Consider the following 23,833-nt stretch of genomic DNA (forward strand, 5'->3'; position numbering starts at 1 on the left):
TTAAGGTAGAGACCTTCTCTGATCTGATCTCCGAAGATGGGATTCTTTTAATTTATTTTAGAAAGTACAAAATATAAAAACCAATCCAATGCAAAAGGGGAGTTCATAAAGGAAGACAGAACGAACAAAAGGAAGAGGGAGGTTTATATAATACATCTGCCAGTGACAAAGTGTCAATGTCACTGACAAAGTGTTTTGACTACCACAGTGCAGCATCTAATAAAGACAATTTCTATAAATGATTGTAGCTAAGCATGATTTAAAGGTATCCCAGGCTGCATCAAGCCCTGCAAGAAAGATTGTCAGCTACAGTTAAACCTGTCAGTAAAAGATGTTATACCTAGACTTTGACAGTAAACTGAGAGTTGTCATTAATCAAGTAGTCAGGGACATAATGGCACAGTAACACCAGTTGCCACTGAGAGCACGTCAGAATATATGTAGGTACGTTGCCCTCCCAGGCTATGACATTATCTCCGCCATTTCCACAAAGACTATCCATGAGAGTTTTATGGACTGATGGGACCAAGATTAATCTTTACCAAAGTGATGGAAAGGTTAAAGTGTGTTGGAAAAAAGGAACGATAGATGGTGCAAAGGACCAGCTCATCTATGAAGCATGGTAGAGGTAATAAAAGTCATGGCCTAAGCATCCATGGCTGGCTCTGGAGCTGGCTCACTTATCCTTATTGATGAGCAAAGCATTTCAAACGATAACACAAAGAAATTGGTGAGCTTGATGGTTCACAAGTCATACAGCTATTGTCCCAAAGAGGTACTTATTAAAAGAATACTGAATACAGCATTTTTGTTCTACAATTAAAAAAATCTATGCATGGAATTGCCCCCAGAATAAAACAAATTATATTGCACTTATCATTCAAATTATTCTCACCATAAAATTCTTTGATTTCTTTGGAAAGGAAAAATAGCAGTTTTGACTTTTTCGGCCCAGTGATTCTGGAAGGCACAGTATGCTGGTCACAACCGGAGCGCATGTAGTACAGAAAAGGTCAGGAACATTGTTCATCTGGAACCACTGGCATGGCGCTGTGTTAATTTCCTCTTCTGTTTGTCTCAGGTGAGTTCGGAGAGGTGTGCAGTGGGAACCTCAAACTCCCGGGCAAGCGGGAGATCTTAGTGGCCATCAAGACCCTCAAATCCGGATACACAGAAAAACAGCGACGGGATTTCCTAAGTGAGGCCAGCATCATGGGCCAATTCGACCATCCCAATGTCATCCACCTGGAGGGGGTGGTGACCAAGAGCAGCCCAGTGATGATCATCACTGAGTTCATGGAGAACGGCTCCCTGGACTCCTTCCTGCGGGTGAGTCTGTTGTAATCGCGTGTGTCGGTTTATGTCCCAGAGCAAGAAACAGTGACATTGGGCTTGATGTGGATAAGCACACCCTTCAAAAAGCACATGCGCTTAGTGCAAACTGCACCACACACAAGTGTATCTCGTGGGCAGCGATGCTTATCCTGGTTTCTACTGTACATTGAATACTTCAAGAAATGAATTCCTTCTCATAGGGAGAATCAAACTTCTTGTAAAAGTTGTTTGAGCAACTGTATCCAAGACGTTCCTGCTCAAGATGACAGAAATATCACCAATCACTTCATGGAGATTTTTAGAAAATAAACTGTGAATTGAAAATAGTACACTGTATGACACCTTTGATGAGGTTATGCCTCCTTTGTTTATGGAGGGTTTTTTGTAAGTCTTTCTGGAAAGAATTTCTTCTTCAGAGAACTTGTTTTACATCCTGATCCTAAGAACATTTGACACTTGCATGCCACATGGTATCAAAGTGTGATGACAGGTCTAATATGAAAAGAGTCTTATTGGTATAGAATATGAGAGATATGGAGGACTAGAACTGGTCTTTACAGGCCCCTGGCCTGTTTAGTGCTGCAAAGTGTTCTGCCTGTTACAGGCTGATTAAAGACTGGAGAACCCGAACTCTGTCCTGCTTATTATGTATAGTACATTTTGGTCGGGATAAGTGGTGAAAAACAGTAATGATAAGGACCTATCCATGTATGACTTGTACAGTATGTGAAGTGTCATCAAAAACTTTTCTGGTAAAGTAAACTAAGTTCAGACTGAAAACTCTCTATCAGACCCTCATCATGAGTCATTTACTCACTTAGTTTTTTAATTTCCAGTTTTCTGAAAGTTTTTAATAGGTACTAAACATTGCCATATGGATGTATCATGTGCAGGTGCTTTAGGTAAAATCTTTTTGTTTCTCCATCTGTTTACAGTTAACTATTTTGAATTGATGTACATAATAAAATGCAGTTCGGTATAGCATAAAGGTCCACTATAGAAGATTTTGTTTTTCATTCTTTTTTTATGCACCACTTGTTAAACTCTTAAATGCAATCTGTCCCTTTTTATATCAGATGAAATTGCAGTGATGTACTGTACTCTGCTGTGATTGAAAAAGCTGCAAAGAAGAGATATCTAATGATATTGAACAGTGAAAGTACAAAACACAGAGCTCTGTGATTATTTTATTTCTTTTGCCTTGACTAACATACTGTAAAATGCCTAGCCTATCTAACCTTTAACACATACAAAAATGAATGTAAAATATGAAAACACAACTCAAGATCTCATGCTGTTGTCCAATTTACAAATCTTCTGAGGAAATATACACTGTCTCTAATTTGCTGTTGTAAATTTCAAATCTCTGTAGAGTTATCTAAATTGCATTTGCAGCTTTCAGTGAATAACTGGAGATTTGATGCGTATGTTAGTGAAATTCTGACATACTTTTTTAAGGCATGGGTGCCTCTCTAGACTGACTTTCATTAGCTAACTTCATTTTAATTGTAAATTATGTTAAAAAAATAAAACCAGTTATTTAGTGCAAATGTTACATTAATTTTACAATCTTTTGATAATAAATGCATGTCTGTTCTCCCCTTGCGTCAGCAACAATTCAAATCAGTCGCTTAGAATGAGTGAACCCGGATTGGTACATTACATTTTCACTTTGTCTGCCAAGTAACACAATTCTTATTTATGGTAAAATCACATGATTATCTTAAATCTTAAAAGCCAACATTTTCAGGAAGCTGTAATTTTCAGGCCAAGTTTGAACTGGCCCATCTTTTTTATGAAACTGACAAATCTTTTCCACTTTATCATAATGGATATTAAAACATGCTGTATCAATTAAAGTGGTGGTAAATTTAGCCTACTTGTTCCTGTAATTTAATGCATTACTTGTTACATATCTCATTCGATATGACCCACTGTTCCACTGTTCTGCTTTAATCACTGTGTTTTGCATGCCAAGCGTTTTAGCAAAGAAATAATAAATATTACAAATATATGTGTATATATAATATATTTAATATAATAAAATAAATATATTATAAAAAGGCATATTAATATTAAAACGTATATACTAGAGGAAGCCATTCCATCTTGCTTCTATAGATGTTACTTGCTTAATGATTTTTGAAGGCTGTCACAACATGGCTGGGCAGTTTGTTTCATTCGCTCACATCTCGTTTTGTAAATAAGTGCCTCCTTATTTATCACAGGAGTAGAAAAGCAGGTAGAAATAAAGTAGGCACATGTGTTACCCCATACTCCATGGCTTGAGGTGATTGGCAACTGGGTATGTGCTGTAAAGAGCTGATCATATCAGAGCTATCTTCTTTATTGTATTCATGTAATAAACGTTTTACATGAATAAGTTGTACTGCATTTCACCTCAAACCCCTAAAGCCCCCTTACTTAAAGGATTGCAGTCCATTCCAAAGTGAAATAAGGTGGTTATGACTCAGATTAAAAAGTCATACACCATCAGATTCCACTACAACATGGAGCTATCAATAATATGTCTTCTGAGTTCGAATTATATTTCCACTGTGCTATAAACAATAGTATTGACAAGTATAGGTAGTATGCAGTATAGGTAGATCACGTGAATGTTCAACATTGGCATAAACATACTATGTAACGTAATTGTACTGGAGGCATTTCAACAGCAAACACTCACTCTCTCTACACTCGAAGGAAATGCAGATAGAGTGCAGAACATAAAATGTACAAATATTTTGGTGACATCTTGACTTTCTTCAGTTTTACCCAATAAAAAAAATTAAAACTCGTTTGCTAAAATGACATAGAAAACTCAAGAAGCGGAAAAACAACAGCAGGGGGCTGTCGAGCTCCCTGGAATTGCAGTTGCATACTGAATGTTTTTCTCCATAAAGCCACATCATGATATTGTGCAGCCTGCTGTGTTTGTATTCTGAAAGAAAGGGGGGAGCCAGAGGAGGAAGACTACAGATTGTCTGTGTCAGAGGTTGAGAGACACTGATAGAGATGAACTAAAGGCACAAAAAGGCACAAAATAAGGCAAATACTGAAGAGCTAGGAGAACATGTACTACTGTATATTACTCTCATGTTGTCAAAAGGCCTGAAGTCACTTCTTTGTAAAGGGTTGTAAAATGACTGGTATTTAGACTTAATATTACAGAATAGAGTAGGTCCACATTAATAGGAGAGGTGCAAATATGAATATTGTTCCTTTAAAGAGGGAACAATTTTGAATTATCCACATTTTAATAATGGAGAAAAGGATCTGAGTTTTTTTAGTTCTTTTGAATTTTTTTTTCCTTGTTGGTTGTTCACCTACAGTACCTGTCTGTTTTTATCTGAAAAGATAATAAACTTCAGAGAGCATTTGCTTTAGATTCTTTTAGGTGACATAAAGTAGACTTCTTTTCAAGACTTAGAGGACTTTTCTGGACTAATTAAAAACTGCAGTTTTTGTTTATGATGACGACAGAAATGCATCTTATCTTTTTCTGTGCCACTGGCATCTTACAAAATAAATATTGTAATCATCGTAATTTTTAATGATGGAGATGTGGAACTTGTATATGTTAGAAATAGTTTTAAAACCATTTTTTGTAATAAAGAGACAAAGGATATTTGATACTTACATAGTAAAATGAGGAACATTTATTTTTTATTACTTTAGTGGAAATGTTTTTTCTGTCTTGGCCACTAATGACAGAATGGGGACTACTGATAGAAATGAACTGGGCTGTCTTGCCTTCTCTAGTGTCTGTAGACTCCTCGTGACATTGGTGAAGGTCATGCATTTCCTCCAATGGGTGTTGACACTACAGCAATAAACAGGTTGCCAAGTACCTGTGAACTTGTATTATTGTCGGCAAGAGCCATATTTCTTCTCCAATCAATGATAGCTCTGCTGTACACCCTGTCGTTATTATTGAAAATGACAGATACTCACCAGTCCACATTTCACAGGAAAGCACCGAAGCTCTGAATCTGTCTGTCTTGTGCTGATGTGAGGATTATACAGATGAGCTCAGTTGGTTCTAATGATCAGTTGTACTTGTTTATAAAGATCACTCTTAAAGAAATCAGTCTGTCACAGGTTTAATGTGCTCAAAAATAGGCAAGCAGATCAAGAAGGTGTTATATCGTGGTATCCCTTGTCTTTCTCATGTTGTTTGTATTCTGGCTGCTTTGAGACCTTTGTGCCCACATCCTGTGACAGACCTCTACTGCTGAAGTATTCCCCTATCCAGAAGTGTGTTTTGTTCATGCAGGATATTAGTCTTATGAATAATGGATGGTCCTTTATTGCCTAGGCATATAAAACATGATGAGAAATTACACAGCAGCAGCACTATGATTTGAAATCTCTTTGTGAGCAGTGAAAGATTGATGGCTGAGGAAGCAAAGCTGAATCACAGTGACAGAGAGGGAACAGCATTGGTAGAAATGGAAAGAAACTCTGTTACCTCTGTGGTCTCTTAAGAGAGACACTGGCACTCTCTTTCCAAATTCTCCAAGGGCTCTATGAATCCTCCCTGGGCTTTAGTGTTATTTATAATTTACCCCAATTCCCTGTAGTGCTGGTGCAGCTGGAAAACACAGTGGGATTGAAGCATTCTGCTGGTCCAGATGTGAAATCTGAGGGTATTCATGTCTGACACAGCATTCCTCACGTTTACTAACTGTTCGGAAGGGATGCATGAGTGAAGGTCAGACACAAATTTAGAACTATGTACTATAACCAGGATTAAAAAGAGCTTTTCCACATTTTCCCAAAGTCAAAAACTTTGATTTGCATGAATGAGGTTTGATTTTTAGTCTGAGTGATGATTTCATGATAAATCATGCAATGAGTTCACTCTCAACAGATCATAGTGACAGTAGACTTAACAATGAATAGAAAATAAACTCAAGTAACCAGCAGAGTTATAGTGTGTATAAAAACACTTGAAGCTACACCCTATATAATGAACTGACTATTAAGCACTTTTATTGTACAGGAAGCTCCTAAATTTATAAGAAGTTAAAAATTTCTAAGCAAGGTAACAATATAATACTCACTTCAAAAGCCTGATTTTGTATTCTAGGTAAAGGAAAAATGCAGAAAGCAAACTGATTAGTGTAAGAGTGTTCAAGAGCTAGTGTGTCACATACACCAGCCATAGAAGAGTATGAATAGCTGCAAAGAACATGCCAACCAATCACAGGGACTGACATGATGCATGTATTTTTTATATTTCCAGAAATGTGCGATTCATCTGTATTAAAATGGATTAGAATTAAACAATATTTTAAGATTTAAAATGTATTTTGAAATGACCAACCGTACCTCCCTATATATGCTAAAGAAAATTGCAGCCAACACCAAGAGTCCAACACTAACTGAAATAGTTAAGTAAAAAATGTGATAAGTTTAAATATTGATGTACTGTATATATCATCACATAAGAAAGATGGATAATGAAACTTTGGCAAGGCATGACATTTTCCTTGAAAAACGTGGCACTACATTGTCAGAAGAAGACTAAATCCCATTACAGAGGACATCTTATGAGAATATGTGATGAAATTATTACTTCTCCCATAAAACTATGCTATGCTAATGCATTGTACACTGAAAGGCTCCATCTTCATCTTTGAAGAAGTACAAAATAAGTAAGTGACATAAAAAATGTGATGTTGCTTTTTAAACTGTCATGAATCACTGTGCTTTTTAAAATTACAGTGAAATGCCAAACTTTGATCAAAAGGAACTCGGAGAAGTCCTGAGATGTCTGCTAAACCCAGTCTTTATAACAGAATAAATGACATTATCATACTGAGTGTGTTGATTTCTGGATATTGTTCTATTTAGTCTTGTTCAAAGTGTGCCTTTCTATCTGGATCATTGCAGCAGGGTCAACACCAATTGGAGACAATGCATGACCTTTTCCATAATACCATGATGAGTCTACAGGTACTAGAGAAGTCACAGCAGTTGATTAGCTGGGAGCCAAGACAGCCCAGATCATTTCTAACAATAGTCCCAGTTCATTCATTAGAGGCCAAGAAAGAAAAAAAAATTTCACTGAAGTGATAGAAATTAGATATTGCTCATTTTACTGCATATGTACTAATAAATGCATGTTCTATTACTTCCCATCATTATTAATTATGATGATTACAATCTTTAATTTGTAAAAGCACAGTGGCACAGGAAAAAAAATTAATGTACATTTCAGTGGTTATCAAAAACAGAAATCTGGTGATTATTTAGTCCAAATACAATTATAAAAGCAGCCCTTTCAGCCTTATAATTTAGTTGACTTGGCCTTTTCCTAGCATGATGTTGGTTGTTTTTGTTCTTTCAGCAAAATGATGGCCAGTTCACAGTGATCCAGCTGGTTGGAATGCTACGTGGCATCGCGGCTGGGATGAAGTATCTCTCTGACATGAACTATGTGCACCGAGACCTTGCTGCCCGTAACATCCTGGTCAACAGCAACCTGGTGTGCAAGGTGTCCGACTTTGGGCTGTCCCGCTTCCTGGAGGATGATACTTCAGACCCGACCTATACCAGTGCCCTGGTTAGTGCCCAGCTCTTGTGGGTTTCTTACCCTGTCTCCTGCCACCATCCGGCACAGGCTGGATCATGTAGAGGCCCTTACATTGACTCCACTTACATTTAGGTTTTCCTGGAACAAGGTGAGCACTGCAGACTGCAGAAAAGGACAGCGTTTTCTTCTGCAGACGTCGAAGACAAAATCTCTTGGCAATTTGTGCATTAGGGTTCTAAACTGACAAGAAAGATGGTTTAATGCAGAACTGTTTATTATGTCTTTTAGAACACAACTGCGTCGTGCATAGGCTGCATGGTGGAAAATGTAGAAGGTGTTAGGATCATTGACTTTGATTTGATTACTTTTTTTCTCCTTTTGCTTACAGAGAAAGTGTTTTTTAATGTTATCGCTGCAGACATCTTTGTGACTTTTCTCCCAGTTCCTTTTTTTGGTCTCAGCTGGTTATGTGTGTGGTGTTTTTCATCCCATGATAAAAACAGAAAAATGCAATCGTTCCTCTGCTTTTTCTTGGCTGAAGGGAGGGAAGATCCCCATCCGATGGACAGCTCCTGAAGCGATCCAGTACAGGAAGTTCACATCCGCAAGCGACGTCTGGAGCTATGGCATAGTCATGTGGGAGGTGATGTCCTACGGAGAGCGACCTTACTGGGACATGACCAACCAGGATGTGAGTATTCCAATATCTGGCATATGTACAAGGTCTAATGGTGTATTGAGAACTTGAAGCAATTTAAAAAAGAAATATAAGCAAGATAAATGGCCATTTCTCGATATTTAAGAAGGAGAAATAAACATATAGCTTATTTTCCTGAATGTTTTAATGTGTTTTAGAGAGGTGACGCAAAGTTATCAAGATTAATAAGGAATGCTGGTAAGTCTTTTTGTCTAGATGTTTTGTTTTTGTTTGAGGTGACACACACCACCTAGTGGCTGAAGATAGCTTTTAGGATAGGTCTGTCTGAATAGAGGATTTAAAGTTATAAGGATTGTTTTATTCTTCACCATAAACAATATCCCCAAAATTAACTGATTATCTCAGTAGGCCTTGCATGTAGGCCTTCCAAGACGAGCTGTTGTCTGTGGGTCACATCTATTAAGGCTTCACACTAATCATGCTGTGATCCAGTTTATTTAATGATGTACCACAGTCTAATGATGATGAGCACAAGCAAATTAGAGAAGATGTGTGTTTTAACTTCTCTATTCTGAGGTGTTAACCAACTAGCATGTAACTAGTGGCTTTAAACATTAACTGCTTTTTACACCTTTTTTTGGATTTATGTGTCTTTGTTTGGTAGTTGGTTACTTTAGCAGCTTAGAGAATTTTTAGACCAGTAAGGTTCAGATAAAGATTAACTGACTTGGTTTTGAGTTTTCAGCAAAACTCTTTTATACCTGTGTAGGCCTGCTCTGCTTTTAAGAATATTAATTGTAGCTGTGTAAGACTGAGCCTAGTGTTCCTGAGTAATGAAGAGTACACTGGAATGTGTTGAACTTTCAAGAGACTCAAATTAGTCCTCTCTCGTATTACCTTCAAAAACTCTCGTAAAATCTCAAGAGTTTAAAGAGGTATTATGCTTTAATTTACTACAACATGTCACAAAAAACATAAATGGATTCTACAAAGTGAAGGTATCATAAAAAAAATTGAACTATAATGGCATGGTCTTCTTTTACTTTTGGTGAAATGCAGACTGCTGAACATAGCTAAGGGTTAGCTTAGCAATTAACAATTAGGTACAATTAATAAAACAAATGATTTATGACTTAACGATTGTAGTCAGTGTGATTGTAAAAGCCCATCTCTTTACCATTTGAATAATTGAACAGCTGAGTTGGGGTGCTGCACAAAGGAACAGTTAGAGGTTAATTTTACACTGAAAAGTTAAAAAAAAAATTTGTTTTTTACTCTTTTATACTTGGAATTCTCTTATACTTGTTCCCAGGCACTTTGACATAATCAAAAACAGTTATGATTCACCAATCATATAAATTTATGGAAATATCCCATTCTTAGCTTAAAAATAGGAAATATTTGTTCCAAAGCTACAGTATGCCTGATAGCCTTATCCAAAACCTAAGCGAAAAATAGATGGTGTGTCTGAGCAGGTGGGAATTTTTGATACTTGCAAGAGAACATAGGGAACATGGAGAAGCAAGAACCTGAATGAGGAACACACATTTAAAATACTCAGCAGCGGGATAGAGGGAAAGGTGGTGCTATCAATGAAGTAACAGTCAGATGAAGGTGAATGCTTGATGTTGGAAGTCTCTAAGATCCCAAGACCATCTGCACCCCACCGCCCCACTGGTTCACCGGAGATAAGTGACTACTGTCAGGAGGAGATGTGTTGGAATGTGCCAAGCTATAATGAGCCCTCTGGAATGCTGTTATTCATGAGGAGGACTCCTGGCCCAGCCAGGTTGGGAGAGACGTGTCCCCAAAGCTTATGAAAGGTCAGAGCCAGGTTTTAATGTGCTGCCAGAGGTCTTGCCATGCAAAATGTGTCTCACTTTCCTTAACTTATTAGAATAACGTTTTGGATTCCCCTTGCCTCACTTTCGTGCATGCTGGTCTCCGGGCTGTCAATTAAAAATTAACCTTTATATTATCCCCCATACATTTATGCATTTTGTGTTACTATCATGGGATAACTTAATTAGGCCCTTGGTACCTCCAAAGTAATTAAAATGACAGGCAAGAAGTACTTGTTCAATAATTGATGTCCTGTCACTTCTCACTCTGATTTTCAGTTTTTTTCCTGTCCTTTCTTACAGTAGCAGTAACCCACAAATAAAGCACCAGAAAGTGTTGTTTATTTCAGAATTCAGTTTTTGATTTATAAATGACACTTCTAAATCAAATGTATGAGAAATGTTTTATAATTTGCTTAAAAGCTTTCTCTGTTTGCAGAAATGTGTATTTCGCAATAAATATTTGCAAAGTAATGTTTCATTCTGTAAATGACTAAGGTGTAATCACAGGAAGCTTTTAACATCTCTAAATTAATATATGCAGAGTGATGAGTGTTACTTAAAGCTGTTGACATTTAAGGTAGAGGCGCTTAGTGTGTCTGTTGTCTAACTGTGAGATGACACCATGGAGAAAGAAACTGCTGAATCGTCACTACTTCTTAAAACAAAAAATATCTTGCTTAGCTGGCAAACATTCAATCATTAAGATTAAGAAGTTTGAATTCTATAAAATAAGATTAAGCTCAGAATACAAGGAATTGGGCTTTCACAATGTTTTCAAAGGGTCTTGTAAGTTCCTGTTTTCAATTCAATTGCATCTTAAAATTTTAATATATTTCCAAATGCTTTGCGCTGAAAGTAAGCATTTGAGAATTTGTTTTTCTGTTCAAAAGTACAGTACATGCAACAAAAAGCTTTTCACTTGCCAACCTCTTTTATGTCTTATTTCAAGATCACGTGCAAGAATAACATTTGGTAATAAAATTGGTGTACTTTTCAAGCTAGAATCTTGATGGTTCTGAAGCACCTTGTCATGGTGGTAAGAATGTATTACCAATTGAGCTTGTCTGGTTTGCATCAATGGTAGTTATCAATGGACACTGCATGATTTCTCAAAAAATATATTTGGAATTATAGTTTATAATAATAATAATAATTGCTTACACTTATATAGCACTTTTCTGGACACTCCACTCAAAGCCCTTTAAAGATAATGGGGACTCCCCTCCACCACCACCAATGTGCAGCATCCACCTAGATGATGCGACGACAGCCATAGTGCGCCAGAACGCTCACCACACACATCAGCTGTCAGTGAGGAGGAGAGCAGAGTAAAGAAGCCAATTCATAGATGGGGATTATTGGGAGCCCATGATTGATAAGGGCCAATGAGAAATGTGGCCAGGACACCCCTACTCTTTTCGAGAAATGCCCTGGGATTTTTAATGGCCACAGAGAGTCAGGACCTCGGTTTTAGATCTCATCCAAAGGATGGCGCCTGTTTACAGTATAGTTTCCCCATCACTATACAGAGGCATTAGGACCCACATGGACCACAGGGTGAGCGCCCCCTGCTGGCCCCACTAACACCTCTTCCAGCAGCAACCTTAGTTTTTCCCAGGAGGTCTCCCATCCAGGTACTGACCAGGCTCACACCTGCTTAACTTCAGTGGGTTGCCAGTTGTGATTTGCAGGGTGATATGGCTGCTGGCTGCTGGCTAATTATGATGTCAATTTCTCTGCCATTCATTTCCTAGTCAAAGTTTTCGTAAAGTGCCATTGTTTATTTTATAACACAGTTCTTTCATTAAAATATGTAACTGTATCTGTCAAAAAGTGTGTCATCCGCAGAAATACATACCTTAAAACAGCAGCGTGCAGTATGTAGCTTTCATTTCAACGGGGCTTTCATGTCAGTGATCCCAGTCAGTTATAAAAGCGAAAGCAAATAACTGGATCAATGATGATTAAAAATTGAAGTTAGGAAAGCTAATATAATTAGAGAAACCCAATAGTTCTGCACTTATCAAACTGATGAATCGAGATAATTTTTTCCCAGTGGGTCTTTCGTTTAACATCAGTTAATGCAATTGGTTTTGAGTTGAATGAAGTTTAGTAATCACACAATTAATGAGGCTAGGAGCAGCAGTATAATTTTCTCTGCTATTAACTTTTCTCGTTTGCCCACAGAGGATCTGCTTCAAGTGTCTATATGCAAATGTATATTAATATACAAGCTGTAATTTAAAAGCTTAGCAGCTTTTGCCTTTTTCCTAACAGTTATAACAACGCATTGTCTTTTTTTTTCTTTTTAGCTCATACTGGTAATGGGAGTGTAAAGGTTTTTTTTTTCTGTTTGAAATCTGAATGATGCAACTTACAAAACTGCAGTTGCCATGCTTGCAAAAACCACTGTTAGCCAGTATATGCCACAGAAATGACCGCAGAAGGGATATTTAAAGTGGTAAAAGAATTCTCTTCGTTTCTGAAAGGCCAAAGGATAGTGAAAAACATGCTATGGTTTAAGCACAGCATATGCAAGGATCTAGACTTGCATACATAATATTCAGAGGCAGATTTCAGGCTCAATTTATGCCTGTAAGGCATATATACAGTATATAAATGCAGATACCATTAGCTTCATCTAAAGATGGCTATTTATTAGCCTTTTCTGGAGCCGAGCGTTGATTCACATCCTGTTTGTTTGGAGACCAGCTTGCTTTCGTCTCACATCGCCAATACAGTTCCCAATGCACATCTATTAATTAAAAAGAATTCAAAGAGCAGTATTAGTTTGTTTACATTGAGCACACTTGCATGAGCTGGTGTAGGAAAGGAGAGGTGTCGGAGTGATTAATCGGTTTCTGAGACTTGGCAAGTTGAGACTCATATGTCTCTTTCAGCCTGAGATAATGATCATAGTTTATTCATGAAGTGGCTGAATCAATAGAACGTCTTGTGTACGATCCAACACATCCTTGACTTCCCAGAAGCATTTGCTTTATTGTTCTTTAAACAAAGGAAATGAAAGAATCTGTGGGCAGGAATGCTGTGTAAATGTTAAACTAATTAATTCTATTTCTTGATTAAGACTGTACACAAGGAATACAGGATACATAGTGTACTATATATCTCTTTGGACAGAAAACTATAAAATTTGCACGATCACTTTGACTCTTCCATGCCCTCTTCATATTCTGTAGAAGAAATCACTGATGATGTTTTAAAGCAAAACATGTTACAGTATCAGATGTCTTGCAGACAGGCACATTCCCTCTGGTTTCTTTTAACTGTTCAAATTCGCATTCATCTAAATGAAGTGTTGAGAGGATTTTCAATTACAGAGAAAAGGCAATAAATTGCTGTTGAAATCTATAGTACCAAAACAGTATTACAAAAATCAGTAATAATTATAGACTGATGCCGTTTCAAACCATGCATAACGTTCTGAAGCTATCAAATTATTAATGGAAGCAATGGTATTCATTTAAATGACGTGAAGGAAATGGAAAGCAAAACACGGTTAAGCTGGGCTCTCATTGCTGCTGGTCCTCAAACTGTGTGATGTCCTCTACAGGTCATCAATGCCATTGAGCAGGACTACCGGTTGCCACCCCCCATGGACTGTCCCAGCGCCCTGCACCAACTCATGCTGGACTGCTGGCAGAAGGATCGCAACAACCGGCCCAAGTTCGGACAGATTGTCAACACACTGGACAAGATGATCCGGAATCCCAACAGCCTGAAGGCCATGACCCCTCTGTCGTCAGGGTAAGACTAGGGGAGGAGGAACTGTACTGAGACTGGACTCTTGCCAAACTCCATCAGTCTATCCATTTTGTAATTGCTTTATCCAATGCAGAGTTTTTTTTCGGGGGGTATACATCCTGGACAGGAGGCCTGTCCATAACAGGGCACACACTGACACACACTCACGCCAGGACCAATTGCCCCAGAAGCCAATCAACCTATTAGCATGTCTTTGGACTGTGAGAGGAAACTGGAGCAGCAGAATAAACCTACACGAACACAGGAAGAACATACAGTACAAATGGGCAGATAAAACCCCAGGTTCAGAATTGAACTTAGAGCCCTAAGCTCTGCGAGGTAGCTAGTATGCCCCTGTGCTGTGCTGCCCTTCTTGCCAAAGTGTTTTCTAAAAAGATAGTGAGCTTGATAGTTTTCTCATGATAGGATCAGCCATGCCTTTTTCATGACATATCTGTGGGGTACTACAATGAGTTCACGGTGCAAAAGCAAAACAAAAACAGAAATCACATAGTAATATAACTGTTATTTGTAAAGACCTTTGTCCTGTCTTGCTCAAAAATAATTACAATCTTCATATCTTCAAGCCACTTTTAATGTACGTGTTGTAAACCCTCAAGAGGTATGAGCATCAACAATCGGCTTCCTCAGAAATACACATTAGGAAAAAAATGAAGTTAGTCTATATTGTGAAAACGTGCATTTTTAAAAAAATATTTGTCTTCTGTTAGTGCTTTTCTAAACACTTTAGATTCATTAAGGCTAAAACACCTCTGAAAAAATTAATTTATTGCTAAGCACAACCTATTTGTCATGTAAATTTTTGACATCAGGAATGAGGCCCTGTAGAGAAATTATTGACTTTGTTAGAGGTTAAAATTCTAGTTTATATGAAAGTTGTTCTCTGGTGCACATACTTAGAGCTAGCTGTAGATTAAAGCTTGAGGTAAATCCTGGTCTCTGGGGCTGAATGACACCAGGCATGTTTGTAAACACTGTCTCCCTCCTTGCACTGATTATAGTCACAGGCAGCAATGGAACAAGACAGCTGTGCTGTTGATTGCTCCATTGACAATGCATTGTTGTTGATCCCTATCACTTTCACTAACTCTCAATCACTTAGCTGGCTGACAGGAATTGCATGCAGTGGCACATGGCCTAAATCCAGCCTGCATTCATCATGTACAGTTCGCAGAGGAACCCTTGAAACTCTGGTGTCCTGAACTTCACATGACATTCATCAAGTGTGGATTGAACCAATTCCATCCTATGACAAGATTTTTCTGTTAAAATCCACCAGACTCGTTTGTTTATTCCTCACTAGCCAGGGGTGGTTGAAAGCTGTTGTACAATGACATGTCGTGGAGGTGGTGGCAGAAGAACAGCACAGGACTTTTTTATTCCCTGGTAACACAACAATAGAGGGAATTAATGAATGGGGTCAATTCCTCTGAGAAATGGGCCTGTTAAAATAATATGACAAAAATCCTTGTTGTTTCAGTGCTCAAACCAGTAAAGGCATTTATTTGAAAGCAGGTTGAGCCCTGTGGACATAATGTTGTCGATCACAGGGTTCTTGCCTGCTGAACCTGGAGTTCCTCAATCGGTAGCACACAATTCACTGATCATTGCCAGGGCAGAGTTGGGATTAGTCTCCTCAAATCTCCTGTTGCTTGCTTAGCATCTGTAGGTTTGCCGTGACATCAGTGAGAGACATTCCAATCTTGCAGTCAGCACTATCTCTCCTGTCATGCTGTGTGATAGCAACATGTCCACATGTCTTGTGCTTTTTTTGAGCAGTGCAGGAGTTGCAATCATAAAGCTCAGTCACATACAGTTGGTGATCCTGAATTGGGAGGGTTACTCACTCCAAAAATAATACAAATCATAAGGAAATATTCTGTAATTGAAGTGGGTAACAGAGGAATGAGAAGGTGGGGCGTCTGTCCGCATACATTTTCTTGCTGTTTAAATCTATGGACCTCAAAGTTTTTCAAGGATGCACACAAATTTGGCAGACAGTGCAAATAACACAGGAAATGTCATTCAGTCTGTTGTGAGACCAGCAAATAAAGAAGGCTGCAACTGCGTCAGGGATTTTACTTATTAGTGGTGAAACTAGAGAAGCACTGTGTTTCTCACAAACGGTGTACATTGTAAAGCATTAATGAGAACCTATACAATTATCATATTTGAAGCCATTACAATTTCAAAACAACTTATTAATCTCTTAATAATAGTGAAGTTAGTGAGTTGGTAAACATACACAGTTTGCATGAGCTTCCTTTTGAACATACATCTCCAGTGTGTTGGTCAGGGATTTCTTTACAGAATGTTTTAGGTTTCTGTTGCTTGAGTGGAAGGGAGAGTGAAAACGCATGATTTAAAAGGTGCATCACTTTTAAAGATCATGTGGCACATACTGTAAGTAGCCTGAAAGATACAAACATTTGGTACCAATTGCTCAAACTGGATCGCTGAGTAAATGAATGAGATGTATGCTTCCAGTGCCTTTTCAGATCATGCTCTCCATTTAATTTTTTTTTTCTATTTGCTGGTTTTAATAAAATAAGGAAGAGGACTCCAGCGTTCAGCAGAATTTTTAAAACAATTCCATCCTGGGGCTTTCAACCTCATAAACAAAAACTTTAACTCTGCAATATTTAAAATGTGCTTTTAATTAGGTTACAGATGCATGGGTTCAAGCTCGTAGGTTTAAAAATTGGTTTTCATAAAAAAAATGACTGACACAACACTATTTTTAATGTGAGGTCAAATACTTTGGTTACATGTTTCTTTTCCATATGGCGCAATGTATCTGTGCCATACATTTTGTTTTTGTTGGTGCCAAATGGGTATGTAAAAAACAAATTAGCTTGTCACATTTGTTATTTTGGTGGATTCTTGAGGCAAACATAATATAGGCCACTTTCAGTGCTTTAAAAAACAATGGTTTTTAACTTTTGGAGTGCTAAATTACTGAATTTTATAGATTCCTTTGCATTTTTGTTTTTGCTCAGAGAACATTCTTTGATGTGTTTGTTTCCTGTGTGTTTCCACTTTTCAGATTTGTATGTGCTGACTAAATATTTGTGGAAAACATAGCTTCTTACTTAAAGTTCAGCAAGAGAATATCTGGTTATGAAGTAAATTAGTAATTAAAGCCTGCTGGTTACACATTATTTTCGGAAATGTGCAGCACTGAAAAAAAAATTCTATGTTGCTCTTTCACTCGTTCTCGGGCAATGTGCTCAATACCCATTTTTTGGCTGGAATACGTGTTCCATCAAGCCTGAGGTAAATTTAATGGGGCAGTCGGCCAGTCTTCATTTAGGCAAGCACCTTCAATCATAAACAAGAAACAAGTTAACATAATGCTAATTCTTAAGGAAGAGTTATAGATGTCAGTTTAAGCATTTACGTCTGAGAACATTCAAAATTAAAGCAATATTATTATGAATAGTAGACGTGTATATTATATAGTGTTCTATAGTAGTGTCCCAATTCTCAATTCAAACATTTCTATAGGTAATCTATAGATTTGCTTTGTCGGTGCCCTGCAAATGTTCTATTCAACAAGAATGAATCAGCAAAAAACATGATATGATATGAACTAAATATAAATATAATATAATATAAGGTGAAAAAAGTAGGTGATGTAAATTCTTCACTAAAGCAGAGTGCGTTGGTCTCACTGTTGGCAGCATGTCTTCTTTAAAAGTTCTGGTTGTTGACCCCATTCTTATTTTTTTCAGTGTTCATCTCCCCTTGCTGGACCGCAGTGTCCCTGACTTCTCCAGTTTCAACACTGTGGATGAGTGGCTAGATGCTATCAAAATGGGCCAGTACAAAGAAAACTTTGCCAATGCTGAATTCACAAGCTTTGATGTGGTCTCCCAGATGACTATGGAGTAAGTGCATGACTTTCCCTACCTGATCACTGGGATAATTAATAAAGTGAAATTCTCCTAAAAATGGCAAGACAGAGACTCGTGTGCCCATCCTTAATCAGTTGTGCTTTGTAAATACACTCAGCGTCTGCACATCAGAACACGATCTTTTCTTCTTAAGGAAATCCAACTCTCAGTGTTGTGTTTTTACTTGTTTGGAATTCTCTTTCTGTTACTTCACTGGTTACAAGAGAAGTGTAAACAAGAAATAATACACTGTAAATGTAGAAAAGTATTTTTTAATCAAGTTTGAGCTATTGTGCAATTACCTCCGTGAGACGAAAAAAAGGGTAATAATCCTATTCCAATTTAAATTTGGAACTAGACACGTTGATTTAATCTCCGTTTGGGCATCCTTTCAATTTGGAAGTGAGATTGCCAGATGTTCCATACAGTAACTACCTTTGTTAATAGTCTGTTTCACAATTTGCTTAACATGAGAAAATGGTAAACTATCACTTCGAGCGGTTTTTTTTTTTGTAGTAACCAGTCAGCTCAAAATGACTTTTTTTGTCTCGCCTGCCCTTTTCTCTTTGCAGTGATATTCTGCGAGTGGGCGTGACGCTAGCAGGCCACCAGAAGAAGATTCTCAATAGTGTGCAGATGATGCGAGCCCAGATGAACCAAATCCAGTCTGTGGAAGTTTGACCTTAAGAACAGGGGGAGCCGGACCCTGAGCCTGGTCTTCCTGTGACACTGTCTTTCAAACGTCCCCCTGTCCTCCAACCCCTTCCCCATCCTCTCCTTCTTCCCTTTCCTCAAGCCTTTGTTCTGCCCTAAAAGAAGACTTTGCCCAGCCCGATCTCCTTGACAACCAGCACAGAACACTAGGAAGACAGTAGGCCGACTGTCAAAGCCAAGTCTTTCACGGTGAACTTAAGCAGATCGAGTCATTAGTTTTTATTTCTCTTTTTTTGGGTTTTGTTTTGTTTGTTTCTTTGTCTTTTTGTTTTTTTAAAGAAAAACTAAAAAAAGAAAAAGCTAATTAAAACCTGAGGAAATATATATAGATTATATATATATATATGTATGCATAAAGAACTGAATGAAAAGGCTACCCTTTAAAAGGGCTAAGAGAAAACACACAAGAAGACAAAATGAAACTGGGGACACCCCATCCAACCCCTTCACACAACCAACACACACTACGCAGCTCTGAGAACTTTGCGCTTTCATTATTAAGCCTTTAAAAAATGTAAGATGACATTTCCTCTTCTGAATCCCAGCAACTGAAGGGAAACCATGGAAGAATTTCAAGGACCAAGAAGATGCCCCGGTTGTTACCGCGAGCAGAAAAAAATATTGTGGAACCCTCAAACCATGAAATGAGCCTCCTCTCGGCAGGACTTGCCCGTTTGAGCTATTTCTGAGACTTACATAGGAAAAATACTTGTAAAACAACAGAAAATGATTTTTCTTTTTCCTCACATTTAAATGTTCTCTTTGACAGTGTGGAAATTGTGATAAATCTTTTCTTTGCTTCATTTCATCTTTCCGGATTCAGGATTTTACTTCCTTTGTTTTAAATGCGCCACAGCCTGCCAAATGGAACACCCTCCATTGTACCTCTGATGTCATCAACCTGTATATATCAGATACACGTGACACTTGCTGATGTCATCACTAACAGGCAGCCTGAGACCGACGCCGGACCTTGGCTCAGTACGATTTCAGGATTTGATGAACTGGTTCAAAAAGATGTGCTTTTGGGGGGTGGGGATGAGAGGAAGCGTTATTGTTTGCTTATATTAATATTTTTCTTTTTTGAAATATAACATGATGATTCAGTGACGTTAATGCCATCATACCAGCTTTCTCCAGAGACTTATAAAAATGTTTTGGGTGTTCTTTTCCTATATTGTTTACATAGAAGGACCCTGAGTGCACATATGTTTGGTCTTCACGAGATATAGAATGAATTCCCGTTCTTGCTTTGAAACTTACCATGTCCGTTTTGGGGCCTCTATGGCTTCAACACAACAAGGTAGCTCCTACAAATAGGGAGCTAGACTGTGAGCATGCTGTGTTAGGAGTGGTTTCACAGGGAGCTTGGCTTCAAAACACTTTGCAGAACACTGTGTTGATGAGCTTTCATTTTCTTTGATTATTATTTGTGTTTTTTTTTAAGTAACTTGACCTTTTTTTAAAAAAACAAATGTTTTATAATGAAGCATTAGGATTTTTATTACCACAAATGATGACGGAAATGTAATTTGACTGAAATAGTGTAGAGGACGGTTCCTTTTTTTACCAAGGTTGGACAGATTTGGTGGTAGGGTACTTTTTATATACCGTTGTTATGATCATAAGATTACATGGTAGGGAGTTCAGATGCTTTAGGCACCTTTCTTAATGGTGAGGGTGCTGGCAGGAGAAAGAGGGTTGTTATTAGATCTGGGGTGATTTGGAGTAGAAGGAAATGTGTAAGATCAGTTTTTAACAGGGTCCATACACTACAGACTTGTCTTCAGCAACACTGTAAGGCAGTGAGGGGATCGTGGCTCTTGCCTTTAACATACCAGCACAAAAACAAAAGGTTTTTATATAAGTTGCCATATTAAAGTGGGATCTTCCCAGTATAAAAACAAGAAAGAATACCCATTACAGTATGTTGTGGAGATGCAGAGTTTTAAAAGTTAATGGTTAATTTGCCTCATTATTTGATAAATTCTACTCTTCTCTCAAAACATTGTGTGGAAGAACTTTCCCTGCCTTTCAACTGATTTTAACTTTTAGGAGATTTTTTCAATGTGTATTTAAAGAAAATCAAAAACCTGTTTGGTGGTTTTAGAAAAAAAAAAACAAAGCCATGGTGCTATTCTTTCTTTTTAAGCAAAAAAGAGACCTTTTGCTCAGAGAATTCCAGTGATTTTTTTTATCTTTCTTATTCTTTAATTACACTTAAATCTGGCAGATGAACAGAGAGATGCCACTGTTAATGTGTTTAGAGTACGTTTTAGCTGTGGGATGTCGGGAATTGAAATTAAAATGGTGGATGATTTCCATTACAATGATAGCCACTGAAAACTGAAAAAACATGAAGGACCCTTACTGGTACATGAAAGGAAACATCAGAAGGTTGCATACTCTGCTGTAGCTAAATAAGAACACTAGAATCCCAAACTCTCGAGCCTCTGAGATAATTCTGAGGGAAACATGAAAGACTAACCCTGTGACTTTCAGGGATGAGACAATTTGAACAGTGAACATTCAATATTTTTTAACAAGCAAGACTGGACCAAGCTGTTTTCCTGTTATCAGGTGCTCGCAGGAGTGCTGTGTTCTTTGTAGTTCAGTATTCCGTGTACATCCTGAAGTATCCTTGTTATGCGAAAGGTCTTCAAAAAGCCCAGTGCCTGATAGAGCTTTCTTCAGGGTGAGATAGGAATGAATTTGCAGCAGAGTACCTTATCTGATTTGGCCATCAGAATTCTCTACTGAAGGATAACAGCCTACCATGCTTATTTAAAGAAGTCCAACAATATTAATCTGAAGGATGATGATCCCCACTCACCTCAACAAACAGGGGTAGTCCTGATATGCTGGTTGCCAGGCAATGTTGGTTTATGTCTGCGTATAATCAGAACTCTGAGCCACCTGCCAATTGCAATTTAGTAGAACAGTACTCAATGGCAAGTTTCCATTGGGCAGTGAAAACAATACTCTGGTAAACAAGAAGCCGCCATCAAGTACAGGAGTTCTAATTTTCCAATGACTGAGTGGGTTGAAATTTGGATTTTATCAGGGCCCTCACCTTGGTTTTTGGCCCCAGCAGGTTTGCTACAAAAATCCTCTGTAAAGTTCTGTGAATACAGTATGTGCTTCCAAAATCGAATAAACAAGCTCTTCCAAAATTGTTTTAGAATGCTTCCCATTCGAAAATTAACATCACCCCTTTCAGGTAGTTCTCAAAGATACATATCAGAAGAAAGGATCAAGTGACTGTACAGAATGTTTTTATGTGAAAGGTTCTGTCATTTGCTCAAGGTGATGGTAATTGTCAAATTTACCCACGCCAACCAGGGCTTGCCCCAGAATTACATCTACACCTTGAAATACAGCAGTCCGTTCAGTGATTTATGTTTTAATATCTTTAATATCGGTTTCACAGCTTGAATCTTACAATGTGTCCTGATTCATGTGTTAATGCATGGTTTGTTTGTTGTTGCATTACAAACTTTCTATTTTTTGCTCATCATATACACTACAGATATTGGAAAATATCATCATTTGCTTTGATTCTTCACATCTTTGGATTTATAAAGATTTGTGAGTGGATACCCATGTGGTTCAAAGACAGGTATCCTTCCAGCTTCAGTATTATCCCATGTCTTTTGTGTTATTACACCTTATTTTCAGTTTAGTTGAATTTAACTTCAAGGTAGTGATACCTGCTGTAAAATAGAAAGAACCTGAGCATCCACTATTGAACCTCCTTCTATTGCTAATGTGTTATCATTCCTGAAAAAGTCTGCTAAATTTGGTTTGTATTTTTTTTCTAAATGTCTTGATTGTTCTTCAGTTAGCCGGGGTGCATACAATCTGGATTCTTCCCATAGTTTTTTTTTTCTGTACTGCACTTTTCTTATTGCAGGTAAGACTTGAATCTTCTTGCCACACTGTTTCCAAATTTTAATAAGGTACCTGGTTCACACTGTTCAAATTGGAAGAGAGTTTCTAAAGAGGTCTGGATACATCAAAAATAACTTAATATTAGAGTGCTGTAGTGGAGTTAGTTTTCCCCCCATAAAATTTATAAAAGCAGAACATAATTATAAAAAGCTGTTTTTTAAGCTGCATAGTGCACAGAACCTCTGGGTAAATTATGATTTTGTCCTAATTACTTTAAAAACTATTAAGTATTACTTAACGTATTTTTAAGTATTTTAAAATGATGCATTTTTTGTTTAAACAGAATATCTTGAAAGGAAATTAAAAGTCAGAATTGAAAGATGAGAGATCATCTTTGCTGCTTGTGTAGATTCTCTCACTTAGGTCATTTACAGCTTTTAAATAGGAGTATATAGTCATGCTTGCATCAAAAGGCCTTGAACAGATCAAATTCAATCAGCCCCTCTGGCTGACACATATATATTGTTTCTGTAATTCTAAAATTAGATCAACCCTTGGAATCATCTTCTAATGCAGTCAGAATGTAAGAACCGGAAACAATTATGTGTTCCCTTTTTACATCTTCTGTCAAACGTTTATTTTTTTCCACCATAATCATGAGAAAATCTGTGAAGTTGCTGTTGTTACAAACCAACATTAAGATTGATTTCACAGAAATATGTTGCTAGGCTGCTGCTGGTGTTGTGGGTCAGGCTGGGCTGAATTAGCCCAACCCCAGCTCATCAAAACATACAATATATACAGTAAAGCTTTTTCTTAAACATGCATTTAAAGTATGCGAGAATGTTTCATCAGCACAGCTTGCTAATGCAGGCTGTTTTTTTTTATAAGGAAACAGTATCATTTGCAATAACAAAATACATTCTTTCGTCCAAGAATACCAGGGTATTTTCCTTACCTTTTTTCCCCAGTTTTGGGCTGGTACTGTACAGTGATTAGGGTGGATAGCTCACAACTCAGAAAACTGTGGTTTTGATTTGAAGTTGGTTTTCTTCCAGGGGTGATGTAAAAATTCAGTTTATTTGACAGCAGTAAAAGAACTTAATCTTCTTGTGCAACTTTATAATTGTATGGTGGCTCTTAATGTAAAGGTCCTCATGAGAGA

At 37.6% G+C, this 23,833-nt stretch overlaps 1 protein-coding gene across 4 annotated transcripts in view; it reads left to right on the forward strand.

The window, feature by feature from the left end:
• ephb2b (eph receptor B2b) overlaps window positions 1-20,970 on the forward strand; it is a 192,194-nt gene extending 171,224 nt beyond the window's left edge. For all 4 annotated transcript variants that reach the window (XM_069183719.1, XM_015337251.2, XM_006641931.3 and 1 more), the window contains exons 11-16: window positions 1,082-1,329; window positions 7,694-7,909; window positions 8,421-8,570; window positions 13,956-14,149; window positions 17,902-18,057; window positions 18,636-20,970. In XM_069183719.1, coding sequence (XP_069039820.1) covers window positions 1,082-1,329; window positions 7,694-7,909; window positions 8,421-8,570; window positions 13,956-14,149; window positions 17,902-18,057; window positions 18,636-18,744 — 1,073 coding nt within the window. In that variant the 3' untranslated portion in view covers window positions 18,745-20,970. The remainder of the gene's footprint in view (window positions 1-1,081; window positions 1,330-7,693; window positions 7,910-8,420; window positions 8,571-13,955; window positions 14,150-17,901; window positions 18,058-18,635) is intronic.
• The last annotated feature ends 2,863 nt before the right edge of the window (window positions 20,971-23,833 follow it).

The sequence above is a fragment of the Lepisosteus oculatus genome, chromosome 25, assembly GCF_040954835.1.
Source record: "Lepisosteus oculatus isolate fLepOcu1 chromosome 25, fLepOcu1.hap2, whole genome shotgun sequence".
Classification (NCBI taxonomy): domain Eukaryota; kingdom Metazoa; phylum Chordata; class Actinopteri; order Semionotiformes; family Lepisosteidae; genus Lepisosteus; species Lepisosteus oculatus.